The sequence below is a fragment of the Takifugu rubripes genome, chromosome 22 (genome assembly GCF_901000725.2).
Source record: "Takifugu rubripes chromosome 22, fTakRub1.2, whole genome shotgun sequence".
In the NCBI taxonomy this organism is placed as follows: domain Eukaryota; kingdom Metazoa; phylum Chordata; class Actinopteri; order Tetraodontiformes; family Tetraodontidae; genus Takifugu; species Takifugu rubripes.
In genome coordinates this window covers 2,201,048-2,223,916 of record NC_042306.1, presented here as the reverse complement: position 1 = coordinate 2,223,916, position 22,869 = coordinate 2,201,048, and the positions used below count along the sequence as shown (strand labels likewise).

At 47.9% G+C, this 22,869-nt stretch overlaps 1 protein-coding gene across 8 annotated transcripts in view; it reads left to right on the top strand.

Annotated features, from left to right (window-relative positions):
• The window catches only part of st18 (ST18 C2H2C-type zinc finger transcription factor), a 34,142-nt gene extending 13,738 nt beyond the window's left edge, over window positions 1-20,404 (top strand). For 4 of the 8 annotated variants that reach the window (XM_029830614.1, XM_029830619.1, XM_029830618.1 and 1 more), the window contains 21 exons: window positions 3,630-3,745; window positions 5,772-5,823; window positions 6,509-6,539; window positions 6,705-6,892; window positions 9,688-10,368; window positions 10,796-10,930; window positions 11,668-11,758; window positions 11,832-11,924; window positions 12,394-12,602; window positions 12,803-13,002; window positions 14,736-14,975; window positions 15,682-15,791; window positions 16,359-16,421; window positions 16,643-16,711; window positions 16,825-16,887; window positions 17,137-17,217; window positions 18,346-18,567; window positions 18,710-18,795; window positions 18,916-19,019; window positions 19,126-19,272; window positions 19,354-20,404. In XM_029830614.1, the coding sequence (XP_029686474.1) occupies window positions 3,630-3,745; window positions 5,772-5,823; window positions 6,509-6,539; window positions 6,705-6,892; window positions 9,688-10,368; window positions 10,796-10,930; window positions 11,668-11,758; window positions 11,832-11,924; window positions 12,394-12,602; window positions 12,803-13,002; window positions 14,736-14,975; window positions 15,682-15,791; window positions 16,359-16,421; window positions 16,643-16,711; window positions 16,825-16,887; window positions 17,137-17,217; window positions 18,346-18,567; window positions 18,710-18,795; window positions 18,916-19,019; window positions 19,126-19,272; window positions 19,354-19,494 (3,122 nt within the window). In that variant the 3' untranslated portion in view covers window positions 19,495-20,404. The remainder of the gene's footprint in view (window positions 1-3,629; window positions 3,746-5,771; window positions 5,824-6,508; window positions 6,540-6,704; window positions 6,893-9,687; window positions 10,369-10,795; window positions 10,931-11,667; window positions 11,759-11,831; window positions 11,925-12,393; window positions 12,603-12,802; window positions 13,003-14,735; window positions 14,976-15,681; window positions 15,792-16,358; window positions 16,422-16,642; window positions 16,712-16,824; window positions 16,888-17,136; window positions 17,218-18,345; window positions 18,568-18,709; window positions 18,796-18,915; window positions 19,020-19,125; window positions 19,273-19,353) is intronic. The other 4 variants (XM_029830615.1, XM_029830617.1, XM_029830616.1 and 1 more) reach the window with 4 other exon arrangements.
• Window positions 20,405-22,869: the final 2,465 nt, after the last annotated feature.

Genomic DNA, 22,869 nt, shown 5'->3' with positions numbered 1-22,869 from the left:
ACCCCACCATAAGCACCGGAGACCTGCCTTTTGTGTCGGGGAGATTAGCTGGAACGGTTACTACGTTTTCTCCGAGAATGGCGGACCACCTGGTAGCATTAATGCAGCCTCCTCCATGAAAGGGGCCTCCTCGGGCGGGAACAATGAGCGGGATTACACCGCTCATTGTTACACCGGGGCTGGAACTTCTTTTTCCCCAAACACCTGTCTTCCAAATTAGACAGGTTTGTGGCGGCGGCGGTGGTGGGCGGGAGTGTGGGGTGGGGGGGGGACCATGTCGGCGACAGAATTCAAAGAGTCAAACTAACGGGAGCGATTTGGCGGCCTGGAGACCTGCCAGCGGATGAATTGCCTGCCACTCCGTTTATTATGCTATTGATTCATAGCGCGCTGTAAGCTTTTATTTGCCTCAGTATTTTTGGTGTTAATTGGATTGAAATTCACAAATAAAATAGCATATCATCCAGCCCCCGCCACGTGAAAGGCTGGGTGGGTGGGGAAGGGTGGTGGGGGGGGGGGAGTAAAAGCGGCAGAAATTTGGTCAAAAACAGAAATTGGCCTTTGATGTCAGAAGAAACAATCTGGACTTGGTGGCTCCGTGTGGTCCGGCTCCAGATGAACTCAATTTAGAGGGAAGGCTCCGGGATGACTTTGGACGGCGATGACAAGATTCCCGGACGACCTCCGCAAAGGTGTCACCATCTGACTCTTTTATGGGACTCTTGCGAACTGGGTCCAACGACAAGTTTCCCCTGTAGTTCTGCCATCACAGCAAATCATTGAAGCCATCGCAGCAAGCCGGCCTCCTAATTGTCTGTTAAGAATTCTGTGAGCTGTGTTCTTTTATTGAAGCGTCTCTGTCTTGGAGAAGTGATAAGATGCCAATACGCTCCTCTATAAAAGTACTCTCTGGCAAAAGGCACAAACACTTTGCTTGGCCGCCGGGGTGGCTGCGAGGCTGTTACATCTGAAATCGCAGTTGACTTCGAGATTCTTTTTTTTTTTTTTTTTTTACCGCGTCTGCATGAATGTGAAAACCTTCATCGGGCGGAGAAATGCTCAAAAGTTGCTGGCAGGATGTCTTGATTTCAGATGTGGTCGGGTTCTTGTTGTTGTTTTGTTAAATTGAAGTAGGATTTGAGTTTGTTTTGTAAAGTAAAGGCAAAAAGAGGCCAGTTTAGTGGTCCATCGTTCTTCTGCCCCATGGTGCGTTCGTGGCAGTCGGAATTATTCTGCTGCCCAGCTGCTAACACAGCTAGCACGTCCCTCCATCCCTCCCTGGCCACCTCCCCGAAGAGAGAAAGTTGTTTATCTTCCTTCCCCACTCTTGATTTTAATCTGCGGGCTGGCCTTAAATCACTGGCACACCACGGGCACATTTGCATCTCAATGACGTGAAAACAATCCCCTGCTCCTTGAACGCGGCGCTACCTGCTCTCCACGGGACAGGTGTGAGCACTCCTGCAGGCAGGTGCGCTCCAGGCGGCTGGCGCTAGCTTCAGCTAGCCTCTCTTTAGTCTTCCTGCAACCCTCCGTCAGGGTAAATATAAATTACAATCCGCTCGGCGTGCCCTCGGACATTCATTACAAGGATATAGGAAAGTAAAAGCCGCTATCTCCCGTCCTCTGCTCTATATTATACATTAGCAGAGAACGCTCAGAATGCTAAATTGATGTGAAAATTATTCCCGGGGTAAACTATAAGCCACCCAAGTTACCCAGCACATTTTACCTTTTTTTCTTTCCTTCCCCTTTCTCCAGATCAGAGTGTAATTGCCAGTAATCAGGTCTGTTTGCTGCTGATAAAACCACTCTGAATGCGAGGAACCCTCTTTGTGTGATGACTCAATTATGCCAGAAGTGGCTCATCAAACCTGGCCCATCAGCTGCTTTAATAAATAAGGAGGAAAACTTGCTGCGGGCGCATTATAATTCCATTCATTCCATAATTAAATCCATTCCAGTTTTAACCCTTTCGCTTGGTGCGCTTCTGGAAAAAGGAAACAAAAAACAGGGAGGAGGTGGGCACACACACACACACACACACACACACACACACCAGACAGTGACCTTGCACAGAGCACCCATCCGTCCCCCTATAATTCAAAATGATACAGTTGAAGAAAGGTCAAAAGGTTAAAAGAAAAGAAGGATGGAAATCAGTTAAAAGGCTCCTCCATTATTTTTTTTTAAATAATAATAATTATTATTTTTTTACACATGCGTTGTTTGCACGCTCGGCCTTCGCCAGTCATTGCATTAAAAGTATAATCTAATCATAACAGTTGGTCGGTAGCGGCTCTGACATTTTCAAATCTTATTTTGTGTAATCTCATTTGCCTCTATCGTCCCACCGCCACCTGCTTTCTAAAGGAAATGTAAATAATGCCATTAATTTTATGGTCCCCAGAATCTTCCTTTGCTAGCCCGGGCCTGCTTTATTGGTTTCAGGATGAGGGATCACAGCAGCACCGCTGAGTTGTGGTTTTTCTCCCCTCCCTTTTTTCTCTTTTGTAAAAAAACTCCATCACAATAACGTCTGTGTTAATTACACGAGAGCGTCCCAAGTGCGCCGATAAGCTGGAAACAAGGGGACACAAAGACTCAAGGTCAGCGATGAATATCCACAGCAGCTGCACGGCATTAATAAGGTATTAGACGAAAATAATCACAGCGGCATCAGTAGCGGCGAGAGTGAGGGTTAAAGTCGCGCGAGGAACACCGGGCTTGTTTTACAGACATTTGCCTCGTCTCCGTTTGGACGCCGCTTCCCCGATAATGGTGCGAGGGGATGGTTATTCATGACTGCCGGACCGGGAAGGTCTCTCTCTCTCTCTCTCCCTGTGTGTCTGTGTCTCTCTGCCCCCAGTCACAGCCCATTCTCTCCTCTGTGGTGGGAACACTAGCAGATGGGGTTAGGGGGGAAATGGGCTGGGCTCAAGGACAGCTAGCAGCCAGATTAACACGTAGAAGATCTCACAGACACTAACGGAAATGGTCCTCTGAGGAGCATTATTTGTGTTGGACCCGGCGTGTGTGAGTGTGTGAGTGTGTGAGTGTGTGTGTGCAGGTTGAGGGGGCGGCGGTGCATAAATATGATTCAGCAGATGACGAACCAGCTCAAATAGTAGTGAGTCTTTTTTCATATGCTAATGAACCGGAGTGAATACCCCCTTCCTCCCTCCCTTCCTCCCTCCCTCCCTCCTTCCCTTTCTCCCTCCCTCCCCTCCCCCCAGTTTTGTTTTGCTGGGAAAGTGCTCTGTGAGCTATAATTAAGATTTTTTTTTTTTTGCCTCTTTTTTTTTTTCCAAACCAAAATAAATAATTCCATAATAAGATCTGTGAAGTGGAGAGGCTTAATGTACTCATTGTGCTCCGGCTTGTTTTCCCTCTTGGATGTTTTGTATTAATTAGAAGCAGCCAATTTGATCTCTGTCAAGCAATCAATTTGCGTCGTGTTCCGTATTCCACGCGAGGCTTTAAAATGCTCCCTCCACCTGTGTGTGACAGCCCCGTCTAAAGATTAGGAAAATAGTCCCATGAAACCACGACAACCACGCAGGGTTTTTCCTTTTTTTCCCCCTGATTTTTCACGTCGTCTGTGTCTCCTTCCCCCACTCCTGTTTCAGATAATGAATTACACGATCGCCTCCTGAAAGATAAGCAGCGTGACGGCATCAATCAGATTGGACAGTGTGGATCTGGCACCTTCTCCCACCGAGTGTTTGGAAAACTACAATCAAAGGTAAACAGAGCTTCAGAGCATCTCCGGGGATGAACGCCGGCTAAATAAGTGGCTCTGACTTTAACGGCGCCTTTGACCTGCAGGGGTCGCGACCTCTGCATGCTTTTTTTTCAACTCGTGCACAGCTGTGGGAGGCGGCTAACACCCGCCCCGAAAGGCGCCGCTGACTCAGCGTCCTCCTGCAGCTGCATTCGGACCTGATAAAACCTCCTTTGAAACATAATCAGAAGTTGGGTTCAGACCACACAGTGTTTTAACTAAGCAGCTGCATTAAAAACAGGCCACAACAGAGCACATTAAAGATGAGACAAGATGCGTCACAAAACCCGATTAGTCACTCAGCATCCATTTGGGTTGCAATAGTACACGTCCAAATATGAGCGACACCCTTAGCGTCATAAAAACGTGGCCTTATGCTGATGAGTGTTATTATGTTTTCTATCTCTTTTGACATCAGTCAGTTAAAAACATTATTTGGAAGGACAAGTGTTGAAAAAAGACTTTTTTAAAGTCCACATTGTCAGTATTTCTAAGTGAAAACATACCACTGCTAATAAAAATATCATAGCTATAGCATTAGCTATTAGCAAAATATCATATCCTCTATGATGTGACTGTACAGCAAACTTTGTGTCAAAAGGGTACAAGCATGACCCAAATAAAGAAGAATAGATTAAATCGTGATGTTAATATAATTTTAAGAGCTAAGTTGTGCTGTTAGAGGCTCTTATTGGACCCTGAACGGGTGGATTTGTTCTGCTCTGGTCAACCGGAAGTCAGCCTGTTTGCCTGCGTTGTTGCTCTGCCAGGACGACCTGTCAGTACACCAGAGCCTGCACAGACAGTGTCTGTTGTCACACACACACACACACACACACACACACACACACACACACACACACACACACACACACACACACACACACACACACACACAGGCCTCAGAAGATCTCTTATTCATATTAAACTCAAAGCTGTGTGTGACATATTGTCCAAACTTAATGACAGCAGGACACACACACACACACACACACACACACACACACACACACACACACACACAGGCACACACACGCACACTCACATCGACAATGTAATTACATCTCACTGGGTGGAACCAAAACTAATATGAGGCTGTTGTGACCATAAACACATTAGGCTAACCTTAATCCAGCCATTGAAACCACAACATGTTTAAAAAAAAAAAAAAAAAAATCAAAATAAAGACGTAAAGAAGCGGGGGCTATTTTCGCCGCGTCCCCTCTTATCTGCTGCTCGCAAGAACCGTCTTCCTGCATTCAAAAAAGATAAAAGAAAAAGGACAAGTGTCCAGAAAACTGTCCAGGCCCGTCTGTGTGCAGAAGTGTTCCAAACTAATGAGCTACACTCATTTTTACAGAATGCAATCTATAGTGTTGGGGAGTTGTTTGTCTCAATAGGCTGTAGTAATCAAAAGTAATGAACCTATTATGAGCAGGACCTCTGAGGGCCCGGCGTGGCATTAAGAGTGTGGCACATAAAAGGTTTATTAAAGGAAATTAAGGTCCATCACTGCCACACCTGCTCCCCTATTATAAATGTATGACAGGTCAGTGCCTTCAATCACAACAGCAAACCAGAGAGAGGAGTCATGTTTCCCATTACCAGGGAAAAGTAGCAGCATATCCTGTGACTCACAGATTTCACTGGCCTGTGACCACTATACGCCACCATCAGCCTGGAATAATTATGTTTAATAGGTTTTATTTGGGGCCCACGAGCAACACGGAGCGAGAGTGGATGGGTTTTAGCAACTATTTTTGTCTAAACACGCGCGGCGAGGCGCGGACCTTCGCCTGGCGTCATTATTTACAGTCATTATATTTTTACTCACCTTTGAAACTTTTAGGCCGGCGTCAGTCTCCTCCTTCTCGGGAGGGCGACGGATGCGTCCCGGAGTCTGGCTTGGTTTTAGATGCTGTAAATGAAATCTGCTTGTTTTTTGTTTTTTTTTTGTAATTTTAACGTTTTTGTTGTTTTTTTACAGATGGATTCCGAAGGTGAGGAGCAAACTCTGAAAACATACCACGGTAGCACAGGTGAGTGGGGCTTTTTGGTGCTGGATCACACACACACACACGCACACGCACACGCACACGCACATGCACGCAGGCAAGCGTCGTTTCCACTTACCGCCGTGAGTTAAGGGTATCGGTTCAACAATCCAACTTTAGAACTGTCAATTTTGTGTATTATCTTGATGGTGTGAAGAGCGCCACGCTGGCGTTTCATTATTCAGGGGGGAATAACTTCATTAAATCGGAACAGCGGCTCAAATTAGCAAAAGGAGGGAGTGTGGATCCGGCGTGATTGAAAAGCTCCACAGTGGATGTGGCCCCGCGCGGGCGCTCGGGGGGCCTCCGAGGCCTTCCTGCCGGCACCTTCGCGGCGTCCAGGGGGGGGGAGAATTTATGAAAAGCGCCTTTTATTGGACGCGCTTCGCGGGAGAAGGGGGCGGGACGCGCGAACCCGGTCCACAAAGGGGAAATTGATTTCCCCTTTTCGGATCAGGTTGTCAGCGTTGTCAGAGGATGAGCCGCGGCGGCGGAGTCGCGACCGAGCGAATTAGCTTTTCCGGATCAATAAAGAAGACGGGGGGGGGGGGACTACGGTCCGTCACATAAAAGGTTCCTGAGAGCGAGAGGCTCTATTTCACAGTGAGTTGCGAGCGAAATGCAAAGGTGACTTCTGACGTGCTTCTTTTTGTTGGTCTCTGTTGGGCAGGGCTGCAGGGCTGCACCGTGGAGACGCACAGGTGACCTTCTCAACATTCCTAAAATCAGGGAAAAAACTAAAAAAAAATCAGGTTTCACATAGGAAAACTCCCATAACAGCTTTGAAAATCAGCTTCAGACCATTAGCCTGTCTCCTTTGTTGACCCCGAGGTGCTCCCCCCCCCCCCCTCCTGTCCTCCCTGCAGCCCATATGGGCCCGTCGCGAGGAAGAGGAGCGCTCAGGAAGGGGCGCAGGGCGCCCCCGTCAACAAGAGAAAGTCCCTGCTGATGAAGCCCCGCCACTACAGCCCCAGCGAGGCTTGTGAAGAGGAGAGCGAGGACCTGGCAGCGCCGCAGGACAAAGAAGAGCCGAGGAACATTGACACTCCAGCAGGTAAACAGATGTCCTGTTGTTTTGTCTGTTTTGATGAACAATTGACGCTGAATTTTAAAATCCCATCTGTTGCTTTCATATTTGCCTCCCTCCGCCACCGGCCAGCCGCCGCGCTCATTGTGCAGTGGGAGTGAAAGACGGCCCTGCCGGGTCCACGTTAGTCGCGTCTCACGTCCGCAAATTGAAGTTCTGACAGCTGATCCGCCATGATATTTCTGGCGTGGCGTCACCCCCTCGCGATGAGGCCAGATTTCAGACCCCTCATCTGTCCCTCTCTCAATAGCCGGGGCCAAAGCCGCCGAACGACGCCCACTCGCTCGCTTTGATTTGAATTAAACTTCTTTCCATTCTTTCAAACGCCGTTTTTTTTCCTCCGCCATTGTGGGGAGCAAATGAGGCGGCGGCGTCGCCCCCCCCCCCCTCCCCCCGGCTGGCGCGCGGAGGCCCCGCCTTTATCAACTTTATCAATCGCCGTTGAAAGTGTTTACCCTCGCCGACGTCGCTCCTCTCCTCAAGAGGGAAAATGTTTTTGTTTCTTCCTAATGAGCCGAGTTTCTTGCGTTTTGGCAACGGCGCCGGCGGCGTGCGTGCGCGCGCATTCGGGCCCACTATAATCTACCCTGATTTGGTATATTTTTAACGATGTAACCAAGCAACAAACAGAATTGTCCCTTTCAAAAGCTTTTGTTAGGCCCTCCAACACAGTCTAATACATAATTAGGCATAATGTCTACAGCTCATTATAGTACACATGTGTGTAGTTAAATGGACCTGGAGAGGAGCGGACTGGATTGTGTGGTTTCACTGGAAATGGAATTTGTTTCCCGGGTTCATATTACGCTACAATTATCCGAGTAATTCACGGAGCATCGTTGTCGCTGTCGTGCCGGACCTATTTTTCCTCTTCATCCTTTAACATGATTTGATTGATGGCGTTTGGACTTGAACCAGTTTGGACCAACAGGGCGACACCAGGCTGGCGTTTTTCAGGACGCGTTTCGCCGACGTTCCCCCGATTTGTGTGTGTGTGTGTGTGGGGGGGGGGAGTAAAAACATTTGGGAAAAGTAGAGCTGAAGCAGCGAGAAGGTTTGCAGCGGGGGAGCCGCTCGTATCTGCATTTTAACAAAAAAGGGAGGAAAAATAAGCCCCTCGTTTGGTCAGGCCACACTGCCTTCAGCTCCAGCCAACTGCAGCCCTGCTGCAGAGTGCTGGTAATGGCTATTCTGGAGTACAAACTGTTCACCTGTTCCAACACACAAACCACAGCAGGGATCCAAGTTTTTTTCCCCCTCCATCGCTCTCGCTCTCTCTCTCTCTCTGTCTCGTTCTCTCTCTTTTTTCCCTGCTGCACGTCTGTGTCTCTGTGTTTGGATGTGTGTACGAGTGTGTGCTCGCCTCATTTTTATGCAGCTATGTCAGGCCGGGGAGTCCATCTGGACCAAAGACAGAAGCTCGCGTCGCTGGTTTCCTAAATGTAAATACGTGTAACTGGCGCCGTTGTTCCCTCCGACGCCGGTTCGGAGCGGATCTCTCTGCAGGGCCGAGCGGCACCGCAGAGAAAGTCAGTCTGTCTCTTTCGGCGGCATCAAATAATTGACGTTAAAGCTCTTTGGCTGAGGATTAAGTTTTTTTGTGCCGCTCTCCCATTAATAAGTCCCAGCGTCACAGTGATAATGCTCGTGCGCATCAGCCTCAGCAGTGTGATCTGATTCGGACCGTCCATCCCCTCCTCAGCCGGCCAGATCCCCGCTTTCGGTGCTGCTGCTGTCTGCTGCAGCCACTTAAGAGGATCTGGGCCCAAAGTCCGGCCTAATGAAAGTAAAACAGCCCAAAGAGCCTTAATCGAGCATAACTTCGCACCGGTTTCGGGGGGATCAGGGGAGATTTGGTCGAATCAATCCAGATGATAGCTTTCTCCATTGTTAATCACTGACCGCGCACGTCATGGGGCGGCGTTAATAAAGCTCGGCCTCTTATGGTTTTTCAGCGTTAACCTTATCCTCTTTGTCCGCTCGCTCGAGATTAGTTCACTTTCTGGATTTATACGAAACATTAGGTGAAGAGAGGGAGGTTAATGGGACTGATTTAGAGCGTCATTTTGGTCAAATTAAAAAAAAAAGACATTGTGGTTTAACCTTTATCGCGCCGTTTATTTCACCTACAGATTATTAATAACCCTCTTATAACCTTCTGAATCAACACAGCACTTGACTGCTGATAGTTTTTCATGATTTATGCTAAAAGGCGGCCTATAAAATCAACCAAGAGATGTCTCACCGAGTTTTTCTGAGGCGTTTCGCCTCCGTCTGTGTTTCCGGGACTCTCGTCCCCTTTTTCTTGTTCTCTTTGATGGGAACAACAATGTCGTGTTCTTAAACCGCTGAATCCTACAGATGACAACATGTTGCAGCTCCTCTTGCTCTCACAAATACACGCAACTAATTAAGAAGCTGATCTTTGCTGTCACTAAATCCCCCGATTCTCTTGTCCTAAATCTATATTTTCGCTGCAGTTCCAACTAAAGAAGGAAAATAAATGTGTTTCTCATCTCCAGGTTTTATGTCGGGCCGGCGAAATGAAGGGTTTTATATGTTATTTAAGATTTCTTCCAGTTTCGGCGTGTTTTTGACTTATTAATCCTCCAGAAGGTTGTCAAAGAAAACATGTTTTTCTCCCAGCATATTAATTTTCTGAGAAAGTAAGACAGAATCTAAAACCTTTACAGGATTTGGCGAAGATTATCCGCCGCGTTCTCCTCAAACACGTGAAATCATTTGTGTTTTTGTTGTCTCAGATGGAAATTTGCGAGCGGTCAACGGAGTTGCCCACAAACATTACGAGCTGGCGGCGAAGTCCGGCGATTCCGCCGGCTGGTCGGAAGTGACCTCCAGCGGCTCCCCGCAGTGCGAACCGGACGCCACCGAGCGCCTGGTGGACGAGGACGAGGAGGAGCTCCTTAACAATGAAGAAGAACACCAAAGTCAGGACAGGATGAGCGGCGCGTCGTCGCCGCCGTCGCAGTACGACGAGGAGAGGGAGGTGGAGTGGGAGCCCCTGTCCCTCGCCGCCAAGGTCAACGGGAGTCTCCCCGAGACCCCCGAAGACCTGACCGGAGGGAACGGCCACATCAAAGAAGAGCCTCCCTCCGACCTGAGCGGGCTGATGGGCAGGGCGGGCGTGTTCCAGGTGGAGTCTTTCAGATACAGGCCTCTGCCCGCCGAGGAGGACAGCAAGGGCGAGGCGGAGCGGCCGCCGCGGCTCGACGGCTGGGCCCTGGGCCTCCACGAGATGAGCCGAGGGCGGGTGAACTTCAGCCTGCTGGAGCAGGCCATCGCCCTGCAGACGGAGCAGAGGCAGGCCCTGCACCACGCCTACAGGGAGATGGACCGCTTCCTGATGGAGCAGATGAGCCACGAGAGGAGGCACCAGAGGATGATGGAGATGGACGGCAGGCTGAGCTACCACGGGGGGAAAGGTAACCGTCCAGATGGAGGCAAAAAAGGAAACAACAATAAGATAAGCGCCCGCCGAATCATTTGATTTGGACGATGGGGCGCTTTAAAAACATTAAAAAGAAGAAAAGAAGCATATGCGGCGGGGTGGGAGGAGGAAATCCTCTTTGGTGCCGAAAACATTTTGGCACAAAGTAATAAATAAACAGACTAAAATAAAGAAGCGTTTTTCCCGATGCAACTACTCAGAATATTGGATTTTGCCCGGAATCAGCCGGATATTTAACCGTGACCATAAGTCTTAAATCCCCCTAAAGTACCTCTCGTGGTTCTTGCGATGACCGCAGCTAAATGTGTAATCCAGGGTGTAATCTTTCGATGGACGGGCATTAAGACGCGGACGTGCGCCGCGCCCCGCTGCAGATTAAGAGATGCGTTTTGTTCCCGCAGAGTCTCCACGTGCGGATAAGAAGGACGTCAAGTGTCCGACTCCAGGCTGCGACGGCACGGGTCACGTGACCGGCCTGTACCCGCATCACAGGAGCCTGTCTGGGTGTCCCCACAAAGTCAGGGTCCCTCCGGAGAGTAAGTAGAGCACCGGTTGGTTGGGGGCTCCTCCTGCGCGAACTCAAAAGATTCGCACGGCACTTTTCAAACGAACGCAGGCTCGTTCGGCCCCGTTGCTTGTCGTCGCGTGTGAATATTGAATCCCCCTCCCCCACATTGGCGATTGTTAAGTCATTTCAATAAAACTCACCAAACATTGGGACATTAAACAGCAATGTTACAAAAGGAACAGAAAAAGTAATTAACTTTTTCAAAAAAGCGCGTGCTCTCAGTCTGGAGGCAGTATTTGCAAATCAAAGGGCTAGCTAGCGCAGCATTCAAAAATAAATAGACAACTCCTACAAACTAATTGGAGAACGCGCTCAGAGAAGAAGTTTCTAAGGATACAGCGCGGAACCTTTAACGGCGCGGTTGTTTTGAAGAATGTAATCAGCTGTCTTATTACGCTCTTCTTTGCACTAAGCTATTTACATTTCAGCCACATTACAGAATTCCTCACAATGTGGGAGCCTTTTACTGCGGGGTTTTTGTTTTTTTGTCTTTGGAGGATCTTTGCTCTGTAGGCATTAATGCACCAACCAGTATTTAAGTCGTTTAATGCGCTCATTTTATTCCCAAAAGTGCTGCATATGTATTTATCGTTGCTTATTCTCTACGCTTTTGTCTTTCCCTGCTGAATGATGTGTTTTCTTTTTGGCTTTCTTAATATCCTGGACGCGTTTGTCTTCTTATCTCCTCTGTCCCTCCCTCCTCAGTCCTGGCCATGCACGAGAATGTCCTCAAGTGCCCGACGCCCGGGTGCACAGGGAGAGGTCACGTCAACAGCAACCGTAGCACCCACCGCAGGTGCGTCCCGCTACAAAACCTGCACCTTGTTTCCAATATCAAGCTAATGTGTTTGTTTCCCCCCCCAAAACAGCCTCTCGGGCTGTCCCATCGCCGCTGCAGTGAAGGTCTCCAAACCTCAGGAAGAGAGCCTGAAATGCAGACAGACGCCTGACCGCTCGCCAAGGTATACTGCCAGATAACCCCCCCCCCCCAAAAAACATTAAACCGGCAAATAAAGTTCCATCCTCAAGTTGTTAAAGCTTTAAAGGGCTTATGCGAAAATGTGATGGGGCGAAGGGGGGTTGAATGTTTTTTTTTACTCACTGATCCCAGCAGAATGCAGCCGATTTCAAGCCTTCCAAGCAGGCATAAGCAACCGTTGCTGCTCCTGTGAGTTCTTCTCTATTAGAGACGATAAAAGAGCAGAACTCTTTGTTCCCCGTGGATATATCACGGGCAGGATGCCCACTCCTACTATATTAATTAGTCTGGCAACCTGGCTGGGGATCTACAACACATCAGATCCCAGACTCTATGTGTACAAAAGCACTGGCGTCCCCAAATGCCTCGGAACAATGTCTATACTTAACGGCTTAATATGAGTTTGCTCTCCTGCAAGTTGGGCGCGCTAAAGGCCTCCGTCTCCTCCGCAGAGCCGTCGGCTTGATGAAGAAGTTGGAGATGAACCAGCTGAACTACAGGCTGTCTCATCCGGCAGCGGCGCTGCAGAGCACCCTGGCCAAAGACATGGACAAGTACAGCCGCATCCGCTTTGATTACGCCAGCTTTGATGCGCAGGTCTTCGGCAAACAGCCTCTGATGGGCGCCAACCCGGAGCAGGAAATGTCGCCGTTTTCCGACTGTGAGCCTCTTTTTTTTGTTTAGACTAGGCGGACGATGTTTAGCCGAATCTATATGCAAAGGGTGGGATTTGCTGCATTTATTTCCAGGGTTTTTGCATGGGTAATTGTGGCTAAAACCCACAAATATCGCTTTAATACGTTTGAGTGGAACACCTGGTGTCTCTGTAACTAAATTATTCACTAATTATTTGTCTTTTAGCACCTCAACAGTATCCTGGCTTCCTCGCTGCTCCAGGTGGCTGCTTGCCCACCTCTGGTCATCACAGCCCGTCGAGTCAATTCAAAAAAGACGACGGCCTCCAAGCCTCGGCAGCCACCGCCGCCATCCTCAACCTCTCCACCCGCTACCAGAAGAACACGGAGGCTGTCGCCGGCCGGCCCCTGGCAGCCCCCGCAAAGGTAATCAAATTAGACCCACTTGGAACGGTATTTAACGTGGTCATTTTAAAGGAACTCTGATTTGTGTATAAAAAGGGAAGACATCAAAAAAAAAAGAAAGAAAAAAGGCTGAATTTGGCAACGGGAGCTCGGCGCTCTGATGGCAGGCAAACAAGGAGGTCTTCCTCCATAAACCTTTTAATGTAAACAAATGAAAATTAGTGTAATCACATCAAAAGGCAAAATACAATCAGCTTTCTCCCCCCCCCCCCCCGCATATTTTTTTAATAAAACATGTGGCGGCGTGTTTTTCCTTCGCCATCAGCTGGCACGTAAAGACCCTGAACTGGTGTCTGAAACTGCGGCGGGCGCGGCGCAGATGGCGGAGGATTTTCTCCCGCTTCGTTATGTGATCCAGCATAGGCCGCGCGTCTACACCAGGCGCTCTTTAAAGGCATTTTCCGGGATTAAGCCAATCAGCTCGAGGAGTTAACACTGGAAAAGTTTAATTCGCTCAAAATCCAAACTCTCTTTGGAAAGGCGGCGTTCCAGCAGCGCCCGGCTCCCTCCGCGCTCGCGCTATGATTAATGCCGAGCGCGTTCTGTGGGATACATACGTGCGCTGCAGATGATTCAAGGTCTCCACACCTACACAGCACAGATCCTTGTCTCCCAGCTTGTGGAGCTGAGAACGTGGCCCCGTACCAGGTAGCAGCCCACTGAATGAATAAAACAGTGTTAGCAAGTTAATCATCTGCTCTCATTTACAGCTTAGTTGTCTTGGAAAGAGGTAAAAAGCAGAACAGCTTTCAAAGCAGGAAAAAAAGGCTCCATATTTAAAGTGTTATATTCTTTAGCCTGCATATGTGCGTCGCACATGGAAATTTATGCAGACGATAAAATAGCTGTGGCCTTTTGAGCGTGAATACACGCTTATTTAACTTGAATTATTCCATTAAATAATAGTTTTAAATTCCTTTTAAAAAAAAATAAAAAAATAAAAATCCAGTCCAGAGTTTTCGTCTTTAGGCTGAAACCATAATTAAGATGGCGATATTTCACCCAAAGGCAGAGTGACACCGGCGTTATTTCGATTAGGTACACACATCATCAAGTGGTGGGATAATTAAAGTGGACAGCCGCGTTCAACGCGCATGTAAATTATCCCCTTTAATTAATTTTTTTTTTAAAGGAAAAAAGCTCCCCCTCTGTTAGAACCAAATAATAATGATGTATAGGCCTAAATGCAACATATGCATGGAGTAATTGGTTCCTTTTATGGGGAGGGATTTCAGCCTTTAATGAGGGAAAACTTTTAATGCCCTGAAACCGTCATCACGCCATTGAACGTCTGCGCGGAGACGACGCACACATCTGTCAGCCAGGAAACTTATGCCACATTAAGCTTTTTAATTTTTACCATAATAATGATGACCTAAAACCCACCGACCAACCCACCCCCACCCGTCCACTCCACCCCCCTCCCCCACAGCTGCCATCTTGGTTGTGTGTCCTAGAAAACACATGACACAGCTGTCACAGAGAACTACACAAAAGTCATTTGTGTGTGTGTGTGTGTGTGTGTGTGTGTGTGGCAGAATTAACACTGGCTTAGTGCGGTGCCTCGTCTGGAGCGAGATAACCGCGGCGTGCACGATTTAAACGCATTGTTTGTTAAAAATTGGCTTTAATGTTCGGTGCTGGCGTGTATTGTGGCGAGACGTGCGCGGTGTTTAAAGCCTCCGTGCCCGCAGGATATGCTCATCGAAGTGGACGAGAACGGCACCCTGGACTTGAGCATGAAGAAGTGCAAAGAGAACGTCAAGACGCAGGCGAGGACGCCTCCCGGGGACTCACTGGGCCCTTCCGAGGCCGCGGCGGCCAAAGGTGGGAGCCTGCTGATTGGCCCCGCCTTCTACCAGCCCCTGTGTGACAGAGACAGCTGGGAGAGCCCCCTCAACTTCAGCAAAGCACACATTTTACACGACCCAGAGGTGAGAGTTCGCCAAAAACACCCGCGACCGACACCGGCGACGTCTGATAACATTAGAACATCATTTCCTGCCTTAGAAAGGTCCCCCCGTGCGGCGGCTGAGTGACTCGTCTTGCACTTATTAGCATCTTTGAGATTCCCCAACAGCCTCTTTGAATGGCTCAGCTTTGACAAATGTCAACCATTTTGGAACTGTTGCACACGAATCCCTCGAGCAGCAGCACCTTCAGTTTGATCTTTAAAGCTTCTTTTTTTCTTTTTTTATTCCTTTATCTTTTTTTTTAGCACCGTTGCTAATCTGGTCTACACATGCTGTTCTTGCCCGGGGGCCCCGAATCGATCTAAATGTGGGTTTAAAGGTTTAAAGGTCCCCTTTTATTTTACGATCTCACAGGTATCATTTGTAGCCGATATCTCTTATCCCATTTGACCTGCTTTCAGATCAGAAAATCCACATGTACTGACTAAACATGATAAATACTACATGGATTAAGTGTGACTTTAAATCAATGTATGCTTTTCTACTGTATGAGTATCCTTATGCATAATCTCTTCCCACTGCACTCCAGCCCCCCGGGGCTAGTGTTCTTTAAGAGTATTATGCAGGATTTCTCATTAATTATTCACTTTTAGGTCACAGTAGATCACGGTCAGGTCTACTTTTTACTGTTAAAGGCATTTTTTTCCCACTTTTTCTTCTCCCCCAGGAGGATTACGACGGCGTCTCCCTGGAGGACCAGCACTATAAAGGAGACGGCAGCATGCTAAGTCCCAAAGCCAAGGCGCTACTCCGAGATTCAAAGAAAGAGCTTTTGAGGTACGCGACATTAAAGGGCGAAACACCTTGAGACATCTTCATTCGGCCACTTGTGAATAACCTGGGCCTCCGTTTAGTCGGCGTTTTTGGCCACAAAAGGCCGAAAACAGGCGTCTGTTTGAACGGGACAGTCTGAGTTGACCCTGAAGCTCACTCTGTTACCGATCACTGTAACCGATATGTCTGCAGGTTCATGTGGAGCACAGATGTGCTGGAAAGTGAGTTTCCTCCATGTATGTCACGTACAAGCTTCCAACTCTTGTAGCTAGCCTGCATGCTCTGCCGCGTCTCCACAGTAGGACCCTGTAGTTCTCGCAGCACAGCACCTCCTCAGCGCCACTCGGGCAGCGTTCCGCCGAATGTCCGGCAGCATAATCACGACTTCTCTACTAAACTTCCCGCTATACTAACTCTTTAACGCCCGTGGAAGGGCTGTCAGTGCATAAAAAAAAACAAGTCGACACAGAAAGAGAGATAATAACACACAAAAAAAAGAGTTGAAGCTCAGCAGAACGTCTGTGGGATGCAGAGTAATCCGTGCATTGAGTGCTTTGTGCTCTTCCGCAGTTGTCCGACCCCGGGCTGTGACGGCAGCGGCCACGTGACGGGCAATTATGCATCCCATCGGAGGTACTGTAATTAATTACACCCAGCAACAGCAGCTAGAACATGTGAGAGATACATGAGGAGGAAACCGGGTTGTTTTTGCTGCTAAAACTTGTCAAAAAATGTTTAAAAACCCCAGGAGCGAGGATGCGTAAATGCGCAGCGAGACATTGTATTAGGATTGTTGAATTGGGCTGTGATCAAAGAGTGCGTTGAAATGACTGTTAGCTCTTTATCCTCTCCAGTGTGTCTGGATGTCCCCTGGCTGACAAGACGCTCAAATCGCTGATGGCAGCCAACGCTCAGGAACTGAAGTACGTGTTTGTGTCGCTAACGGATCCCTCGCCTCGCGCTCGTTTTCCTGCCCCCCCCCCGCCCGAGGTCACCGCTCACCCTCTTCTCTCGCCCCCCCTCCCCTCCCCCGCAGGTGCCCGACGCCCGGTTGCGACGGATCCGGACACGTGACGGGGAACTACGCCTCGCACAGAAGGTAACGGCGAGAACGGAGCTGCTCGGCGTTGACACAGATGGCGGAGGTCTCACTCTGCGCCGCGAAACGCGCCGCGCTCGTCAAGTTCCTGGAGTTTATTGATTTATTTGGCCGCCTCTCTCTCTCCCTCGTACGGGCAGATTATCCGGCCGACACTCGGAGGCAGATTTGCCTTAAACTCTGTAGATCGGTGGCGCTAACTCCCGGATTGTTTCTGTCTCCTTTTGTCTCCCCGCGTCGCCGCCGTAGTTTGTCAGGGTGCCCACGTGCCAGGAAGGGAGGACTGAAGCTGACGCCAAACAAGGACGACAAAGATGAGCAAGAGCTTAAGTAAGAGACTTCTTTTTTTTCCTTTTTTTTTTTTTGCTGTCACGTCCTCTTTTGTTTCACAAATAAAACAAGAAGATATTGTGAACGTGCGCATGTTATCAGGCCTGGGGGGGGGGGGTTGTACCTGCAGGCCATTAAGTTAAACAAAGAAAATAATACTTCTCCTCTCGTAACATTAGTGAATTATTTTACAGGGATTAGCCGTGTGTTTTGCGGGATTTCCCCCCCCCCCCCTTTCCTGACTGAATATCTGGCTTGTTACTTTGCCCACTGAGTGCTTTCTTCATAATTATAGTATCTAAAGAAAACCCCCGAACGGACGCCATTGAATCACTTTGCAGCTTAACCGCTGCCGGCGAAAGTGCGATTAAAGCAGAATAATGTAATTGATTTGAGTTGGAATCCAAAGTCAGATATGGGAGCCTTTGTTTACTTCTACATCTGGACACAGATTTTTATTTTTTTTTTTATTTTTAATTACTAATGCAAGGGTCACGAGCTTAGGAATTAGACTGGAATAGATCTCATACACATTAAGAGAGAAAGGGCGAGGGGTGGGGGAGGGGCCGGGAGCAACTGTCCCTAGATTATTGTAAATAGGGGGCCATATGGCGCGCCTCCATTGTCCCGGTGCCGTGCATCCAGCCACCTACCTGTGCTCGCTGGAAGTAATGGCGCCGGTGTTGTTTTGGCCCTCTCGGTGCTGCGACGGAGCGCCCAAACGGGCTTTTCTTTCTCTCTTTTTCGACCTTTCACCTTTATCGATAAGAGAAAGGGTCGCCCGCCTCCAAATTGCCTTCTCCAATAGGCGACAATTACGTGTAATTCGTGTCACTCCATTACTGACCTGCAGAAAACAGGGCTCCAGCCTCGCTGATGGGGCTCTCCAAACATCCCGGCGCCGCTCCGCCTCAAGTTTTCACGGATTAGTAACTTATAGCCGAAGCGATTATTCCCAGTTTGGACCACTTTGTTTTTAATCAGCATTTGCCTGGATTAATCAACCTAATGGTTAACGGCTCTTCCGGTCCAGTTGTCGAGAGGCGAGCGTTTTAACCACGCCGACGCCGTGTTTTTGTCTCGTTCGGGATCTGTTCCGCCCCCTCAACGTCACCCTCTCTTCGCTAGGTGTCCGGTGATGGGCTGTGACGGCCAGGGCCACATATCGGGAAAATACACGTCCCATCGCAGCGCCGGCAGCTGTCCGCTCGCTGCCAAGAGGCAGAAGGAGTCGTCCATCAACGGGCTGCCCTTTGCCTGGAAGGCCAGTAAACAGGAACTGCCCCATTGTCCCCTGCCTGGCTGCAACGGCCTCGGACATGCCAATAATGTGTTTGCCACTCACAGAAGGTGAGCTCCATTGTCTCCCAGTTTATCAGCGCGCACTTCTGCCAGGCTTCACGCTGGCTTGCTTGGAACGGCTCTTCCTTCGTTTCTGCATTCATATTTACGTTTTTTTTCCCCTCCCCTTCCCCTGAAACCCCACGGCCAGCTTATCGGGGTGCCCGCTGAACGCGCACAATATTAAGAAAAAGCACTCGGAGGAAGAGATGACTATCAAACTGAAGGCCAGCAGCGGTAAGCTAGCGGAGACGCTTCAGACAAACGGCGGATAATCGAGCTGACGGCTGGTTTTGTGCGGGAAATGTGGATGTTTTCAGTTGCAACGTGGAAAATGAGACGCTGTCCTTCACGCAGGTGTCGAAAACAAAGAGGACATCAAACATCTGGATCATGAAATCGAGGATCTGAATGAATCCAACATGAAGATCGAGGCGGACATGATGCAGCTTCAAACGCAGGTAAATATCCAGTCTGAGGTCTGGACGCGAGCGCGAGATCCTCAGTCAGTCTGAATCTGCTGGTTTCTCTCCTCCTCCTCCTTCCTCTTGTCCTTCTGTACGAAAGCAGATTTCTTCTATGGAATGTAACCTGAAGACGATAGAGGAGGAGAACAAGATGATCGAACAGCACAACGACAGCCTTCTGAAGGAGCTCGCTCGCCTCAGCCAAGCTCTCATCAACAGTCTAACGGACATTCAGTTGCCTCAGATGGTACGCTCGTCCCCCCGCTGCCCTGTCCCTCGCTCTGCCGCGCTGCCTTCACTGACGGTCCGCTCTCTTCTTCCATTGCAGGGCCCCATCAGCGAGCATAATTTTGAGGCTTACGTGAAGACTTTAACCGATATGTACAACAACTCGGAGCACGAATACTCTCCAGAGTGCAAGGCCCTCTTGGATAATATCAAACAGGCCATCAAGGGCATCCACGTGTAAGCTGTGGAGCGGCCCAGAGGTTCCTTCCGCTCGGTGTGGTTCTGCTCGAGAGCTCTGCTGTCCTGGAGAGCGCCGGCTCGGTTGGCTGCACGGACGAGACGAGGCTTTCGGAAATGTGTCTGGCATCCTCCCCCCCCCCCCCCCCCCCCCCCCCCCCCTCCCCCAACCCATAAATGCACTGAGAAAAATTACCAGCCAGATTTGTAAAACGCTTTCACTCCCTCTGAGTTCACTCGTCTACCCCGGTGAGGTCGTGACCCCCCTCTTGCACTTAATCATTTCGTATGGTTTGCTTGATTTTAATCTGTATGTGTTCCTGTTCATTCTTATGATATCACTATTTATTATTATATTTGTTCATCAGCGTATTTATTTCCCCGATTTTTATTTATTTCCAGAGTCAATATTTGAGAAATCTGACTTTCTGCACATTGTAAATTACATATAAGCACATTCCGTGGCATAATATCGCCATCTAGCGTTGGAAATTATTATTATTATTATTATTATTAATGTTATTATTATTATCATCACTTCAAAGTAAAATCCTACCAAAATAACACTGATTTTTATGCGTTAATTTTGCTTTGTTATTGGAAACTGAATGTATAGGAAGACAGAGTGAAAACTGAGATGGGGAAAAAAAAATGCAATGTAACTGTACTGTACCTTTCTCCTTTCACGACGTCCGAATGCAACCAGGAAGAGAAACGGAGCACAAACGTGGGATCTTTGGGGGCGTTTGTGTGCAACACGAAGGGGGGAAAAAAATAATATGAGAATTCCACTTTGTCACGATGTCTTTTTTAAATATAGATACTGTATTAAACTGCCTTCTGTGCACACATTTTGAAGTGTGCATATAGTATGTGCCTAAATGTATATGAATCCATAAAAAAATATACGAGTACTATGTTTTGTGGTAGGACAGTATTACGTGGATGGTGTATTATACAGTCCAATTATTTTCATAGAGGGGAACCTGATGACTGTTTGAATACTGTTGTCTGAGTAGCCGTCATCTCAAAAGACAGGTTTTCAAAATCTCCAACAGGTCCGGGGTTTGTTTTCAACTTTGTTGGCATGGAGAGGGAAAAGGAGGCGAGAAGAACCTCCTGTTTTAACTTCTAACAAGCCTTAAACCAGTCTTACACAATATTTTTGCCATGCTTGGGGCAGATTTGAACAGCAGCTACTTCAACACAGAATTGGTCACAACATCTGGGTTCGATACCTTAAATGTCTGAAAGAAATGAAGATCGAGGGCAAAACAGAGCCGGGCGATGGTTGCTGGCGAATCCGCTGTTAGTTTGCATCAAAAGCACTTTGTATTTTTGAATGATTTGTGTTTTAAATTCACCACACTGCCCTTGAGCCCAGCAGGAGGAGGGATAACGGGAGGCCGTGGTGGCGCAGATCCGCTTTACACTTCAGTCACAGGAGGAAAATGATGGACGAGAGCAAAGAGAAGACATGTAGCCCATCGGACGCCACCAAGAATCTAAAAATGGAACAGCAGAAGAGCCAAAATCCAGAAAAATTAGACCCTATTTTATCCAAATAATCCACGTTTTGAAGAGGTGTCACCTTCAGAAATTGAATCACATTCTTTAAAACCAACAATCCTTTATTTATTATTAATTTATCATGTAAAGAACCTATACCACACATTGTTTGCTCAGGAAGTTTTGTGAATATTTATTCCCCCCACCCCACACACCCCCCCACCCCGTTAGTATTTGATGTTTTGTATTGTGAAATGCTTTTACGTGGAACAATATTAGTACAATATCAAATTGTATTGTATTTCCTTTTCTTTAATTCAAATGTAATGCTTTCATTTGACGTAGTTTGTAAATTCAAACTTTACTTTTACTCTTTCATAATAAACAGATATGCGCTGTGTTGTACAGTTTGTGTATGGTAGAAATAAACTTTTCAAACCTTTGTGCAGTTTTTCCACATCCAATATTCAAGCCGAACAGATCCAGATCGTTTCCCTGTGCATCACCGCCCCCTCGTGGTCGAAATGGCGTATTGCTGGAGTCCGCCAAACATCAACACAAAATGGCAAAATAACTGTTTCCATTTGTAGTTTTAACACCCTCCATCCAATCTGCGGTGCTGCAGTTATGCTGAGGGACAGAGTAGCATTTAAAAGATATTTACCTTTTTTTTTTACCTCTCCTGTGATGTTGCTTAAGATTATGTAACGGTCTGTCATTGAAATTCAGTAACACCTAACCACAAGTGCTGAAGCGGCCAAAGCACCGATACACGTAGCATATACATAGAAAAACGTACACTATTAAAACTAGAGTTATTTACAAATGTAAAGATAAACAAGGTTATGTGCGGTCATACAAGTCACACTGAATCTTGAAGAGAATGGGACGAGTTAAAGGTAAATGTCACTCACCCCTCCCTCTCTCTTTCTCTCTCTCTCTCTCTCACACACACACACACACACACACACACACACACACTGACACAGAGAGAGAGAGGGCAATGCTTGTTATTTCATGCATCACATCTGATTTTACGTCTGCTGTTTACGTCCATGCATCAATAAATAGATGCAGCAGCCTTGAACGGCGGCGTGTTAAACAATCTGCAGCCCAACGATGTGCTCAGCAGCCATGTCAACGGAGCTCGATGCCCTGTTGCCATGGCAACCACACCAGCGAGGACGTAAACAAACCCTCGAGAGGAGAAAGAGCAACCTCTCGGGCTGCAGAGAGGGCGATGCGTCCTTGCTCTCAGTTTAATTGCAGCTAACAGCGACATCTTTCTCAAACTGACACCGTGTTGGCTTGGTTTAAAAGTGTCCGTCTCAAATGGAGCGTGGGAAGGCCAGTCAGGTTTCTTTATTCCACCCATTCATCCCTCGCCACCCTCCCAGTGCAGGACGGGAATCAGCTGCAGGCTAAATTTAGCTCTTGCGAGCTCACACAGTGGTTTGAAACGTCTCACTCTCGCCCTAATGATGCTGAAGGTGTTAAAACCCAAGGCAACATTTGCCCCAACTCCATGCTGGCTGAGATGGTTCCAAGAGGAGGAAACCTCGGCGCCAGTGACGAACTTCACAAGGGTTTATAACTGCATTTTTTAGAACACAAAAAAGGCACCGTTATTCCCTTTAAAAAAGAAAAGAAAAAAAAAGTGATGAGTTTTTAACTCTTTATTCCGATATTCACACGCCTTCTTAGATTTTGTACGCACATAAATTAAGTACATTTATTATGAATAATATCTCATGCTTTCCAGATAGATAGATAGATAGATAGATAGATAGATAGATAGATAGATAGATAGATAGATAGATAGATAGATAGATAGATAGATAGATGGATGGATGAACCGCTTCCTTCCTCC